This window comes from Phytophthora sojae (genome assembly GCF_000149755.1).
Source record: "Phytophthora sojae unplaced genomic scaffold PHYSOscaffold_38, whole genome shotgun sequence".
In the NCBI taxonomy this organism is placed as follows: domain Eukaryota; phylum Oomycota; class Peronosporomycetes; order Peronosporales; family Peronosporaceae; genus Phytophthora; species Phytophthora sojae.
In genome coordinates this window covers 1-14,051 of record NW_009258152.1, presented here as the reverse complement: position 1 = coordinate 14,051, position 14,051 = coordinate 1, and the positions used below count along the sequence as shown (strand labels likewise).

Below are 14,051 nucleotides of genomic sequence, written 5' to 3'. Positions count from 1 at the left end.
TAGCACGCGGAGCTAACGGGACGGGATCATGCTTCTCTCCGATCCAACGGGAACTTGCTCACTTTCGATTTAGCGGCAGGACAAGGCCTACTCTTACCACTGTGATGATGCTTCAACGCATCCGAGAGCTCCGCGCGCAGGAGGACCTAGCACGTGACTGCACGACTGCACGTCAAGTAGTTAAAGGATCAAAGTATAGTCTGCTATCCATCCTTTAGACGGATCTCGAGTGCAATTGATCAAAATTGACCAGAACATTCAGCAGAAAAGCAGGAACATCCGGAAAGCTAAAACGAACGCTGCTCATGAAGCTCATAGTGGCGCCATGGGTTACCGTATAACATGTAATACTTCAAGCAGGATACACGAATCATACTATGGCAGGGGTTCTGCAGAGGTTTTTTTTGCGCGGCACGTATCGTGTAGACACAAGTTGAAGTTTGTAAGTCTACTTTTGCTACAACTAACGCACTTCTAGTAAAGGCTACAAGCGCTTACTATGTTTTCTAAATCACAGTTGTAATCAGGTATTGAAGTTAGTCTGGTGCAACGATAGCACGCGGAGCTAACGGGACGGGATCATGCTTCTCTCCGATCCAACGGGAACTTGCTCACTTTCGATTTAGCGGCAGGACAAGGCCTACTCTTACCGCTGTGATGATGCTTCAACGCATCCGAGAGCTCCGCGCGCAGGAGGACCAAGCACGTGACTGCACGACTGCACGTCAAGTAGTTAAAGGATCAAAGTGTAGTCTGCTATCCATCCTTAAGACGGATCTCGAGTGCAATTGATCAAAATTGACCAGAACATTCAGCAGAAAAGCAGGAACATCCGGAAAGCTAAAACGAACGCTGCTCATGAAGCTCATAGTGGCGCCATGGGTTACCGTATAACATGTAATACTTCAAGCAGGATACACGAATCATACTATGGCAGGGGTTCTGCAGAGGTTTTTTTGCGCGGCACGTATCGTGTAGACACAAGTTGAAGTTTGTAAGTCTACTTTTGCTACAACTAACGCACTTCTAGTAAAGGCTACAAGCGCTTACTATGTTTTCTAAATCACAGTTGTAATCAGGTATTGAAGTTAGTTTGGTGCAACGATAGCACGCGGAGCTAACGGGACGGGATCATGCTTCTCTCCGATCCAACGGGAACTTGCTCACTTTCGATTTAGCGGCAGGACAAGGCCTACTCTTACCGCTGTGATGATGCTTCAACGCATCCGAGAGCTCCGCGCGCAGGAGGACCAAGCACGTGACTGCACGACTGCACGTCAAGTAGTTAAAGGATCAAAGTGTAGTCTGCTATCCATCCTTAAGACGGATCTCGAGTGCAATTGATCAAAATTGACCAGAACATTCAGCAGAAAAGCAGGAACATCCGGAAAGCTAAAACGAACGCTGCTCATGAAGCTCATAGTGGCGCCATGGGTTACCGTATAACATGTAATACTTCAAGCAGGATACACGAATCATACTATGGCAGGGGTTCTGCAGAGGTTTTTTTGCGCGGCACGTATCGTGTAGACACAAGTTGAAGTTTGTAAGTCTACTTTTGCTACAACTAACGCACTTCTAGTAAAGGCTACAAGCGCTTACTATGTTTTCTAAATCACAGTTGTAATCAGGTATTGAAGTTAGTTTGGTGCAACGATAGCACGCGGAGCTAACGGGACGGGATCATGCTTCTCTCCGATCCAACGGGAACTTGCTCACTTTCGATTTAGCGGCAGGACAAGGCCTACTCTTACCGCTGTGATGATGCTTCAACGCATCCGAGAGCTCCGCGCGCAGGAGGACCAAGCACGTGACTGCACGACTGCACGTCAAGTAGTTAAAGGATCAAAGTGTAGTCTGCTATCCATCCTTTAGACGGATCTCGAGTGCAATTGATCAAAATTGACCAGAACATTCAGCAGAAAAGCAGGAACATCCGGAAAGCTAAAACGAACGCTGCTCATGAAGCTCATAGTGGCGCCATGGGTTACCGTATAACATGTAATACTTCAAGCAGGATACACGAATCATACTATGGCAGGGGTTCTGCAGAGGTTTTTTTTGCGCGGCACGTATCGTGTAGACACAAGTTGAAGTTTGTAAGTCTACTTTTGCTACAACTAACGCACTTCTAGTAAAGGCTACAAGCGCTTACTATGTTTTCTAAATCACAGTTGTAATCAGGTATTGAAGTTAGTTTGGTGCAACGATAGCACGCGGAGCTAACGGGACGGGATCATGCTTCTCTCCGATCCAACGGGAACTTGCTCACTTTCGATTTAGCGGCAGGACAAGGCCTACTCTTACCGCTGTGATGATGCTTCAACGCATCCGAGAGCTCCGCGCGCAGGAGGACCTAGCACGTGACTGCACGACTGCACGTCAAGTAGTTAAAGGATCAAAGTGTAGTCTGCTATCCATCCTTTAGACGGATCTCGAGTGCAATTGATCAAAATTGACCAGAACATTCAGCAGAAAAGCAGGAACATCCGGAAAGCTAAAACGAACGCTGCTCATGAAGCTCATAGTGGCGCCATGGGTTACCGTATAACATGTAATACTTCAAGCAGGATACACGAATCATACTATGGCAGGGGTTCTGCAGAGGTTTTTTTTGCGCGGCACGTATCGTGTAGACACAAGTTGAAGTTTGTAAGTCTACTTTTGCTACAACTAACGCACTTCTAGTAAAGGCTACAAGCGCTTACTATGTTTTCTAAATCACAGTTGTAATCAGGTATTGAAGTTAGTCTGGTGCAACGATAGCACGCGGAGCTAACGGGACGGGATCATGCTTCTCTCCGATCCAACGGGAACTTGCTCACTTTCGATTTAGCGGCAGGACAAGGCCTACTCTTACCGCTGTGATGATGCTTCAACGCATCCGAGAGCTCCGCGCGCAGGAGGACCAAGCACGTGACTGCACGACTGCACGTCAAGTAGTTAAAGGATCAAAGTGTAGTCTGCTATCCATCCTTAAGACGGATCTCGAGTGCAATTGATCAAAATTGACCAGAACATTCAGCAGAAAAGCAGGAACATCCGGAAAGCTAAAACGAACGCTGCTCATGAAGCTCATAGTGGCGCCATGGGTTACCGTATAACATGTAATACTTCAAGCAGGATACACGACTCATACTATGGCAGGGGTTCTGCAGAGGTTTTTTTGCGCGGCACGTATCGTGTAGACACAAGTTGAAGTTTGTAAGTCTACTTTTGCTACAACTAACGCACTTCTAGTAAAGGCTACAAGCGCTTACTATGTTTTCTAAATCACAGTTGTAATCAGGTATTGAAGTTAGTTTGGTGCAACGATAGCACGCGGAGCTAACGGGACGGGATCATGCTTCTCTCCGATCCAACGGGAACTTGCTCACTTTCGATTTAGCGGCAGGGCAAGGCCTACTCTTACCGCTGTGATGATGCTTCAACGCATCCGAGAGCTCCGCGCGCAGGAGGACCAAGCACGTGACTGCACGACTGTCGAACAGCTTCGTGCTCAAGCGACAACTCCCGTGGTGGGGAATCATATTCCAGCTCGAGCTACGATGCGACTTTATGGGAAGGCGTTGTTCGCGCGTGGAGTGCACCTGACAGTGTTCGACAACTGCTCGCCCGCTGAGTTCGCCGCGTCGAGCAAGGAACTTCAAAGCTTGACACACAGCGATCAGCAAAGTGTTGTCTTTCGCGTGACGGTATGGGGCGCTTCGTTGGGCGATCCTAAGTTTGTGGTGGGTGCGAAGCTTCGTCTGCGCGATATTCGCGACATCAGTATCTGGCACGGCATTTTGGGCGGCGTTTGCCACTACGAGGATATTGAGCGGCTCCGAGATTAAGCACCTCCCCCTCCCCGCAGTGCTATCATGAAGGTAGCTGCATCATGTTTACGTTTAGTGCACGGAACGTACACACCTTTTGCTGTCGTGTACGTCAAATGAAAACATTTACTGGTGTTGTAAATTGTCAATTATTTTTGTGCTTGTCTTAATATGGTCAACGCTATGGCAGCTTCGTGTTTCCAGCGACTGCTACCACCCCTTTAATTATGCAACCCACAGAGACGGAGTCAAACATCCTGTAGTTGAATCTAATGTGCTCTAACCGCTGTGTTTCCTTCATTGCGGCAGGAACGGGTGAGAAATACTTTAGTTTATTTAAAGATAGCTCCTCCATCAGATAGAGCTGTCGAAGAGACTTCACACGTGTTGTCGCTACATAGAACGAAGACTTCTGCGGAGAACGCCTTGTACAGTGCTGAAGAGGAGCCAAAATCATCTTTTCCAGAGTCATACCTTGGCACTTTTCCGTAGTGATCGAAAAAGCAGGCGTCAATGGGACTTGACTAATACAAATATTGAACGAACGATGTGGTAGCACCACATTCACGGACTTTTCAAGTCTCAACCGCACTGGTACAACTCCAACAGGAAGAAATGACACAAACTGCACGTGCTCATACCCTCGTAGTCTCACAAACACCGCCTCGGGTGGTGCTGAATGCATGACCTCCTCGTAGATTTCGTGCGTAATCGAGTTTGTTGCGTCAGTGTCGCTCACCACGAACCCAGCTACAACACCGATACTTCCATTCGCCAGTTTGAGAGCTCTTGATGCATTCTTTGTGCATTGGACGGGAGTCCCTAATGCGATTTCAAGGACGATGGGCATGTTCCCGGTCTTATCGTCACGAATGTTTCGAAGGGGCTTTTGTAAGTCCACCTCCAGCACCTTTTTCTTTCGAGAAGACGAGAGTTTTGTAGAGACATTCAGCATGCTGGATTGGCTAAAATGCGGTTTCGACCAATCATATTCACCTTTTTTTGCGCACAAACCCCACTATTAGTGTGATCCACAAAATACACTATCAGATAGCACCAGGTTTGTGGCACCGGGCGCCAGAGTACAGGAGGTACCCGGCCCCGACTCGATGCTAAACACATTGCGTAGTAACTCTATCGCACAAAACTTGCCGAAAACCCATAATATATTCGAACAACGTCAAAGGCGAATTCTGTTCCACTCCCCAATGCGCTTACAGCTTCCATTACTCAATTGACGCAGTGGTTACCAAGTTATGACCTTTCAAACATGTGCGTACAGTTGTGCACCTCGTTTTCGGCCTCGATGTAAATTTACACCAGGGATAATGTGTTCGGATTTGCGTACATTTATATACCTCAACCAAACCGTATAGAACGTCAAGTACTTATAATTTTCGTGAAATTGGAAAATTAACGTTAAGTTTAGCATGTTAACAGTTCTGATTGACTAAGAGGTATCTTGAAATTAAAAATACCCTTTTATTTTACATGTAAGTATTAATTTGTCAAATAGAACAAGCAAGAATCAGTTGTTTTATCTTTAAAAATGTCTTCAGTACCGTTTGTCATTGTTCGAACTTTAATAAAATTACCGTAAGGTACCCAAAGAAAAAAAATGGTGTTAGTTGTTTGTCAAAGTTCTGCTTGCATTTAACGGCACGGCAGGATTTTAAGCCAAGCGTCAACCAATGGGTGTCTCCATGGTTTGGTGCATGCATTGCCAGGACGCCATCAAAGAGGTTTTGCAGAACGTAGCTAGCTCCCTACAAAATTTCCAGACTTGTATGCGTCGGAGCTACTTTATACTCCTCCTATTTGCATGGATTTCTAAATTTGACAAGTGTTCAATTAAATAGTATGCGACTCGCTTATGAATTAAAGAGAGAAAAAACATCTCAGTTAAAATCCGCATTTGATTTGTTCATTTTACTTAATTAGCCGTAGTATCACCCCATTGCATGCAATAGTCTTCATGGAGACCATTCCGTTGAGTTCTTCATTGCGGAGTTCCTGAAAACGACGTTGAGTTCCCAAATACGCACGCCCCGTCGCATTTGTCTTCTCACTAGCCTCAATAGACAGTCCTGCCGCTGCAACTGCGTCCTCAGCTGCCTCTGCCAAGCTCTGTAAATCATCCTCGACGCTCTTGATTTTCTGGTTCTTCTCGATCTGGAGCTGTGCGTCATTTCACCGTTGATATTTGGATTGAAATCAAGCATTACTTCATTTATCATCCCAGCCTTCTCCATCTTTAAGTCTTCCAACCCCTATATTGCATGTTGCACATCAACTAAGGCACGCTCATGCACATTGACTAAGGCACGCCCCTTCTCCTCTTTTGTTAGGTCTTTCACGTTTAAGATGCAAGGTTTGTAAAATTATAGCGCGCACATCTCGTCCAGGAGGGCTTGAGTCATCTTGTCGATGGGGTGATTGTTGTGGAGTGAGCCTTCACAGCTAGCAATAGCTGTTTGAATGAATCTCAAGATCGCATTGGTTACAAAAAAACTAAGCTATGAAAGGTCACTACTCCGAACAAACTCCTAACTAGCGGTTTTAGATGTTCCGTGGTACCTGGACGGAACGTTTGTGAAACACCGACTTCATTTCATGAAAATAGGTACCTCGGCGACAAACTGACTTCGTTTCGTGAGCCGCCCTCTGGCGCGCCTTGCCAGCAATAGCCGGAAGGATGGCGAGCTGTCGCTTAATGGCGTCATGGGCCTGCTAAGCTCGGCTATCTATGAGGTGCTTGGAGCATCGCGTCGCGACAGCCTTTTTCACGGGATCCACAAGCAGATGGAACTCGTACTACGACAAGGGGGCTTCATCGCCGGGGCTACGGAGATAGGGATTCCTCTATAACATCATGGGAGTACAGGTAGTCGGTGTGCCGCAACGCCTAGGGGTGTATGTCAGGACCTTAAGATTTATGTGTAGCCTTTTTACCCGGCTAGGCAAGTAACGTTTTTTTAGCGTACCGTGGCATTCGGAGTAGTATAGTAGTAAGTGAGGTTATAAAATGCAATTAGTGTTTCTTACGAAGCGTGACAATAGCCATAAATCTTGCGGAATGTCTACATGCACGGAATTTTAGGCGATATGAAATCGTATAGCGGGTGGTTAGCGCCTCTACAAGCAGCGCTAGCGTTGTAAAATGCCAAGAACGGTCTTCCCCAATTAACCTTAACATATTTGACTTAAAGTGTCTCAGCGTGCCCAGTACTCCAGTAATATAGATATGAGTCTTGTGCTCGTCATGGAACATGTGCTAGACATCGCATCGCGAGTTTTGTTGCTGTCGTTGGGGGCACAATCCATGTTAGTAATTATAGCGTAACCAACCAGGAGCGCCTCGTCCAGTCGGTTTAAGTTTGGTTTGCGCTCATGTTCTGGCGGTAGTTGTCGCTATAAACGGTTAATTATACAAACCTAAATACACGATTGAAGTTGACACATTCCTTAGCGATGAATGTACGAACGACGTGATAACCGGAATGTGGTGCTCCACAGGCGATGCCATTATAACGTGTCTACCTAATCTCCATCTCGTGTAACCAATCACAGCTCGCGTATCCAGGGGGCCAGACATGGATGCAGACAAAAATCTGTTTCCACATCGTGTAAACGGGATCGGAGATCGGAGATTTTCCAGATTACCTCCAAGCTACACCCGTGATTGGTCGGTGGAGAGGCTCGCTCTTGGAAGAAGAGAGAGCGACACGTGCCGTATGGTGACACGGTTCTGGCCATACTTGCGCGTGCGCTGTACAAGGTTTGGTGACCCCGGATGAAGCTGCCCCCAAGGGAGGACCCCAAGTACCGAGCGAGTGCCAAAGCCCAAACAAGCGTAAACGTGCCTCCGGTCGCAGATGCGCGCCTCGCATAGACTGCTGTTGCAGCACAAGACGTTCCTGGGCTTCTTGATAGTAGTTTCAAAGCTGTCCTTCTTCCGTGTTGAAATGCAGGGCTCTGTCAGCAGGCCTCCCGAAAATGGCATTAATACCTAAGTCACCACATAAACAATGCATGTAGAACTCAGACAAGGAACCATGCATAATGGAAAATGCTGAGACCCTCGAAGCAATAATGCATTCAATTGCTTCTAGATTAAAATACCTAAATGCTTTCGTGCACTAACTGGGCATCACAGTAAGACCTGTTTACCTTTAAGAAGAGGATCATCTCGATCGACTGCGCCGAAAGCGAGTGGCGCTCCAGGCCAAACGTCGATCTCGCCATGCTGAAGTGACGCTCGGCCAGGGAGGGATGACGTTGATAAGCTCGTAGAGCTTGTCATCCGACGTCACCCGAGCCCGCTTCAGCACTGTTCAGCGAACCGTCGGTGCCCAGTTCCTCGGGCTCGCCCTCGTTCGTGCAGCTGCTAGCGTTGACCACGAACGGCCGCACCGCCATTTTCTCCTGTCTGGACAGCGCGTGCTGGTTGTCCTGCTGAATCTTGACGCAGGCAGACTCAAAGTCGGGAGACGCCACAATATCCGCCCGTGGTCCTAAAAATATAAAAAACAAGGTAGAAAAAATAAGTAGCAACAATAGCAGAAGCAATAAACGCGTACCAAGATATTGGTTGAGAGCAGGTTTCTCGGCGATTAGCGCGTCGAACATGACCCGCACCTCCCACAGCGATACCGACTCGGACTGTAAACGCTTGGACACTGATTCGAACTGCTTGAGGTCTTCCAGGAGGCCCTTGAGCTTTTTGTGCACGCTGGGAGACGGGAGCAGCTCCGCTACAGCATCGTCCTCGCGGTCGATGAACTCCAAAAGCCGTACGTAACGGTCGAGCATCGCAAAGGTGGAGCTCCAGCGAGTGTCGTTGCGCAGCACAGGGCTACGTGTCGTCTTGAAACTAATATATCAGTTTGAAAAGGGTTAGTAATCTGAAATAATAATAATAATACAATTGTAAACAGTATTCAAACAGTAGTAACCGTACCGTAGTTTCGCCGCTTGATTCAGACTTCTCAGCTTGACCATGAGCTTCTGGATACCAGCCAGCGCGTTCTCCAGTGGGGCCGTGTACAGTGGGACTGCCAGGTTTAGTCGGCGACTCGCGCAGCCCACCCATGATGCGAGCCAGACCGTTATTCACAGCACAGTTATCACTGATCAGAAAGCACACCTGGTTAATACTCTTACCAAACCTCTGCCGAATGGTGGAGATCGCTGCCAGGTGCATCTCCGCTCCGTTGTTAACCTCAATACCCGGTGCGTCTTCGCTTGGAGGCTGCACAACTGGGGCGAGGCAAAGCAGCGGGGTGTGAAGAACACCGTTGAGCTCATAGCAAGCGTAGACAGCAATGACATGCTCGGAAGCATGCGTCCAGTCGTCGAACAAGACGCCAATCTTGTCTAGCATCTCACAGCCAATCTTCACCTCGACGGCCCTGTTGACTGCCTCCATGTCGCCACAGAATGTTTCGACGCAGACCTGGCCTATGTTCGCGTATCTGTTGCAACAAATAAATATCCATCAGTAGTAAAACAGTCGTTAGTATATTAAACGATCCACGCTCAAAATAGTAATGAAAGTATTTACCGCCGCCCTTCAACGTTTGCGAGCAGGCGCTAACCCAAGTTGCCCATGATCACCCACTCGAGCCAGCCGAACCGGTTCTTGGCCTTGTGGTTGATCCAGGGCAGGATCGAACCCGTCGCGCCAGACCCAGCCGAGAGCATGTCCGCCTCAAAGCCAGGGTGCTTGACATGCTGGGTGAGGTTGCTGTAGCCCCGCCCGACAGCCTGCTTGAGCCGCGCTGGCAGACCGTGCATGCGAAGTACTCGGTGGGCTCGTCGTTGTCGTCCAGGCACGGCGAGAAGAAGAACAGTGCAACTTGTTTGTTGCTGAACCTGGGACGAGCTTGAGGGTTGGAGGGAACGAGGTTGAGCATTGCGGCAAGCTTGACGGGCAAAGGGTGGTGTTCTGTCTGAAGTAAACTGAAAAGTGAGAGGAAGTGGCAAACGTACTGTAGTGGGGCCAAGCTGTTGGCCATTGTGGTCCGTAGGCCGGAATGGTTGGTTTAGAATAACCGGAGAAAATAGTAATATTAGTTTTATGGTTTTTCTACTATCACATCAATTAAGCATTAATATAACATTGGCGCAGTAATAATTGCTGCATCTCCTCATACTTCTGCAATAAATAATTACGTGAAAAAATGTCGATTAATTTATCTACTAATTGATTTTTCGGGAGGCCTGTTAAGCACAACTTGCTCGTGCGGAACACGTCCACGAAAACGACGGTGGCACGACGAGCGAGTACCTCCCTGAATGCCTTCCCTGGTCCTGGTGTGTGACGGGGTATCCCATGTGGCCGGCTCCTAAGGCAAGGCCCTGGCTGAGCTGCAGCACGTCACGTACAGTCGTATGAAAGCCACATCGCCGCTTGGTCGGAGGCCGCCCGCGTTAGACTTCGAAAATCGGAGCAGCCCTGACCCAGCCAGACACGCGCGCTTCAAAAATTGCAATACGGTTAGTATGCGATGAATCCACGCTCGGAGGCGTCTCTGCGCCCCGCGCGCTCGCGGAGCTCGGGCGCGGCGCCTTGTGGCCCTCTCTCGACCACAACGCTTGCAAGTCGAATCCTGCCCAGCCTTGGTGGCATGGTAGCCCAGCGTGATGCGCGCTGTCAACCAACCGGAAAGCCTCGTTTCTAAATCGGAGCGATTCGTTTCTAATTGAAATGCGGTAGTCGCGATATAGACAAGGCGCCCTGATAACGCCTCGTCTACGCCACTTCAACCTGGAAAAGTATCTTCAACGCTGCAGCATAGACCAGGCCCGTCGACTTAGGCCGAAGTCGACATCACGCAGCCGATCCGCGTCCATCTAGGTCCGAGCACCAAGATTGACACGCCGGAGCAGTTACTGCGAACCAAATCTTCGAAGGCCGCCGCCAAGCAACCAACCCGACTCGCGTCTCTCTCACGTGTCAGCAGGTCCCGGGGCATCGTGGCAATCGGCCAGCAGGCCCGCAGCCGAGCAGACCGAGTTCGGGACAAGGCTCATTCCTCAACTAACCCAACCAAGAACAAGCAACAAAGCAACCCCCCCCCCCCCCCCCCCCCCCGCTCAAGCATGAGTCAAGTGCTGCAGCACCCGCGCGTCTTCACGTTCGTGAAGGGCGAGAGCAAGGGCGACGGCAGCATGAAGCCGCTGCTGGGCGGCAAGGGCGCCAACCTGTGCCAGATGGCGCGCAACGGCGTGAACGTGCCGCCCGGACTGACCATCACGACGGAGGTGTGCCAAGAATTCTACGCGGTGGGCGGGCGCCTGCCGGACGGCCTCATGGACGAGGTGCGCCAGGGCGTGCGCCTCATGGAGAAGGCACTGGGCGTGACGTTCGCCGACGGGGCCAATCCGCTGCTGGTGTCGGTGCGCTCCGGCGCGGCCATCTCGATGCCCGGCATGATGGACACGGTGCTGAACCTCGGTCTGAACGACGAGATCGTCCAGGGCGTGGCCAAGCGCGGCGGCGAGCGCTTCGCGTTCGACTGCTACCGGCGTCTGTTGCAGATGTTCGGCGACGTGGTGCTCGAGATCCCGCACGACGACTTCGAGGCCGAGCTGTCGGCCATGAAGCAGGCGCGCCACGTGACGTTCGACGTGGAGCTGACGGCCAGCGACCTGAAGGAGCTGGTGCAGAAGTACAAGAAGGTGTACGAGAGGCACGGCCGCTCGTTCCCGTCGGACCCGTGGGAGCAAATGCGCATGGGCATCGAGGCCGTGTTCCGCTCGTGGAACATCCCGCGCGCTGTCAAGTACCGCGAGATCAACAAGATCACGGGCCTCAAGGGCACGGCCGTGAACGTGCAGGCCATGGTGTACGGCAACATCAACGACCAGTCGTGCACGGGCGTGCTGTTCACGCGTAACCCGGCCAACGGCGAGAACAAGCTGTACGGCGAGTTCCTGCTGAACGCGCAGGGCGAGGACGTGGTGGCGGGCATCCGCACGCCGCAGCCCATCTCGGAGCTGGCGCAGAAGATGCCGACCGTGTACAAGCAGCTCGACGAGACCGTGCACACGCTGGAGACGCACTTCAAGGACGTGCAGGACACGGAGTTCACGGTGCAGGACGGCGTGCTGTTCATGCTGCAGACGCGCAACGGCAAGCGCACGGGCCCCGCCGCTCTGAAGATCGCCGTGGACATGTGGCGCGAGAAGCTAATCACGGAGGAAGAGGCCGTGATGCTCGTGGAGCCGCGCCACCTGGACCAGCTGCTGCACCCGAGCTTCGCCAACGAGAAGGGGTACCAGAAGGACGTGCTGTGCCGAGGCCTGCCGGCGTCTCCGGGCGCGGCCGTGGGCAAGATCGTGTTCACGGCGGCCGACGCGGAGGCGTGGTTCGCGCGCGGCGAGAACGTCATGCTGGTGCGCGAGGAGACGTCGCCCGAGGACGTGGGCGGCATGCACGCGGCCGAGGGCATCCTCACGTCTCGCGGCGGCATGACGTCGCACGCTGCCGTGGTGGCCCGCGGCTGGGGCAAGCCGTGCGTGTGCGGCTGCAGCGCGCTGTCCATCGACGCCAACAGCAAGACGATGCGCGTGCACACGTCGAGCGGCGCCGAGGTGGTGCTGCGCGAGGGCGACTACATCAGCGTGAACGGCACGTCGGGCGAGGTGATCAAGGGCGAGCAGGAGCTGCAGAAGGCTGCCATGAGCGGCGACCTGGCGCAGTTCATGAAGTGGGTGGACGCGCACCGCCGCATGGAGGTGTTCACGAACGCCGACACGCCCGAGGACGCCCGCGAGGCTCGCGCCCACGGCGCGCAGGGCATCGGCCTCACGCGCACGGAGCACATGTTCTTCAGCTCCGCGCAGCGTATCGCCGCCGTGCGACGCATGATCGGCGCCGTGGAGCTGGACTCGCCGGCGCAGCAGGAGGCGCTCGACGCGCTGTGCACGTTCCAGCAGGGCGACTTCGAAGGCATCTTCCGCGCCATGGACGGCCTCCCGGTGACCATCCGTATGCTGGACCCGCCGCTGCACGAGTTCCTGCCGCACGAGGGTAGCGCGCTGGACGAGCTGTGCGAGACGCTGTCCAAGGAGATGAAGGTGAGCAAGGTGACGGTGCAGTCGCGCCTGGCCGGCCTGAAGGAGGCGAACCCGATGATGGGTCTGCGCGGCTGCCGTCTGGGCATCGTACACCCGGGCATCACGGAGATGCAGGCCAAGGCCATCGCGGAGGCGGCCGTGAAGGTGGCCGGCGAGGGCATCTCGGTGCACCCGCACATCATGATCCCGCTGGTGGGCTCGTTCGAGGAGCTGGAGCAGCAGGTGAAGCTGGTCAAGTCGGTGGTGCAGGACGTGATCGGCAAGCGCGGCAAGTCGTTCGACTACAAGGTGGGCACGATGATCGAGGTGCCGCGCGGCGCGCTGCAGGCCGGCAAGCTGGCCGAGGTGGCCGAGTTCTTCTCGTTCGGCACGAACGACCTGACGCAGATGACGTTCGGCATCTCGCGCGACGACGCGCAGGCCAAGTTCCTGTCCTACTACGTGAAGCACGGCGTGCTGGAGAAGGACCCGTTCGAGACGCTGGACCAGGAGGGCGTGGGCGAGCTGGTGCGCCTGGCCGTGGAGCGCGGCCGCGCGACGCGCCCCAAGATCGAGCTGGGCATCTGCGGCGAGCACGGCGGCGACCCGCAGTCCATCGAGTTCTTCGAGAAGGTGGGCCTCAAGTACGTGTCGTGCTCGCCGATGCGCGTGATGATCGCCCGACTCGCGGCGGCGCAGGCGGCGCTCAAGCTCAAGAAGAGCTCGCCCGTGCCCGGCGCGTAGACAGCGACGACGACGACGATCACCACCACCACCAGTACTACTACTACGTCGGTGGCGATGAGAGCAAGTTACAAGAGAGGCCAGCTCGCGAAGCAAGCAAGTAAGCAAGTAAGTATGAGGCGCTCGTGTGCGCTTGTGCATGTGGGCATGTCCAGCAGTGTAGTTGTCGTAAAGTTGGGGCGGCCGCTATCGCTGCGCATTGTATTCAGTCTAATAAACGCGAAACATGGTTATAGGAAATGGTGGTTGCGTGTTAACGCTCGTGTGGGTAGATCCAAAGCGACTGCGTATTCTACTGAAACGAGATGCAGGGCCATGCTTTCATCGTGCAGATAGATCAATTGCTGTTGTGATAGCTACAAGCAGAAGGCTGTAATCGTAGTATGCTGGATCAGCGTTTGGCCTGACAGGGAGACCGCCTATCGA

At 52.5% G+C, this 14,051-nt stretch overlaps 3 protein-coding genes across 3 annotated transcripts; 2 read left to right on the top strand and 1 right to left on the bottom strand.

Moving 5' to 3' along the window:
• Positions 1-3,419: 3,419 nt before the first annotated feature.
• Positions 3,420-3,836, top strand: PHYSODRAFT_343279 (hypothetical protein; the record flags this gene model as incomplete). Its single annotated transcript, XM_009541830.1, has 1 exon — positions 3,420-3,836. The coding sequence occupies one exon, from the start codon at positions 3,420-3,422 to the stop codon at positions 3,834-3,836; it is 417 nt and encodes a 138-aa protein (XP_009540125.1).
• A 4,281-nt stretch (positions 3,837-8,117) lies between these two features.
• On the bottom strand, positions 8,118-8,906 carry PHYSODRAFT_536448 (hypothetical protein; the record flags this gene model as incomplete). Its single annotated transcript, XM_009541829.1, has 2 exons — positions 8,118-8,691; positions 8,779-8,906. Coding segments are annotated over 2 exons (702 nt in total), but the record flags the coding sequence as incomplete, so codon positions are not given.
• Positions 8,907-10,922: 2,016 nt separating this feature from the next.
• PHYSODRAFT_343277 (hypothetical protein) lies at positions 10,923-13,625 on the top strand (the record flags this gene model as incomplete). Its single annotated transcript, XM_009541828.1, has 1 exon — positions 10,923-13,625. The coding sequence occupies one exon, from the start codon at positions 10,923-10,925 to the stop codon at positions 13,623-13,625; it is 2,703 nt and encodes a 900-aa protein (XP_009540123.1).
• Between the last annotated feature and the right edge of the window lie 426 nt (positions 13,626-14,051).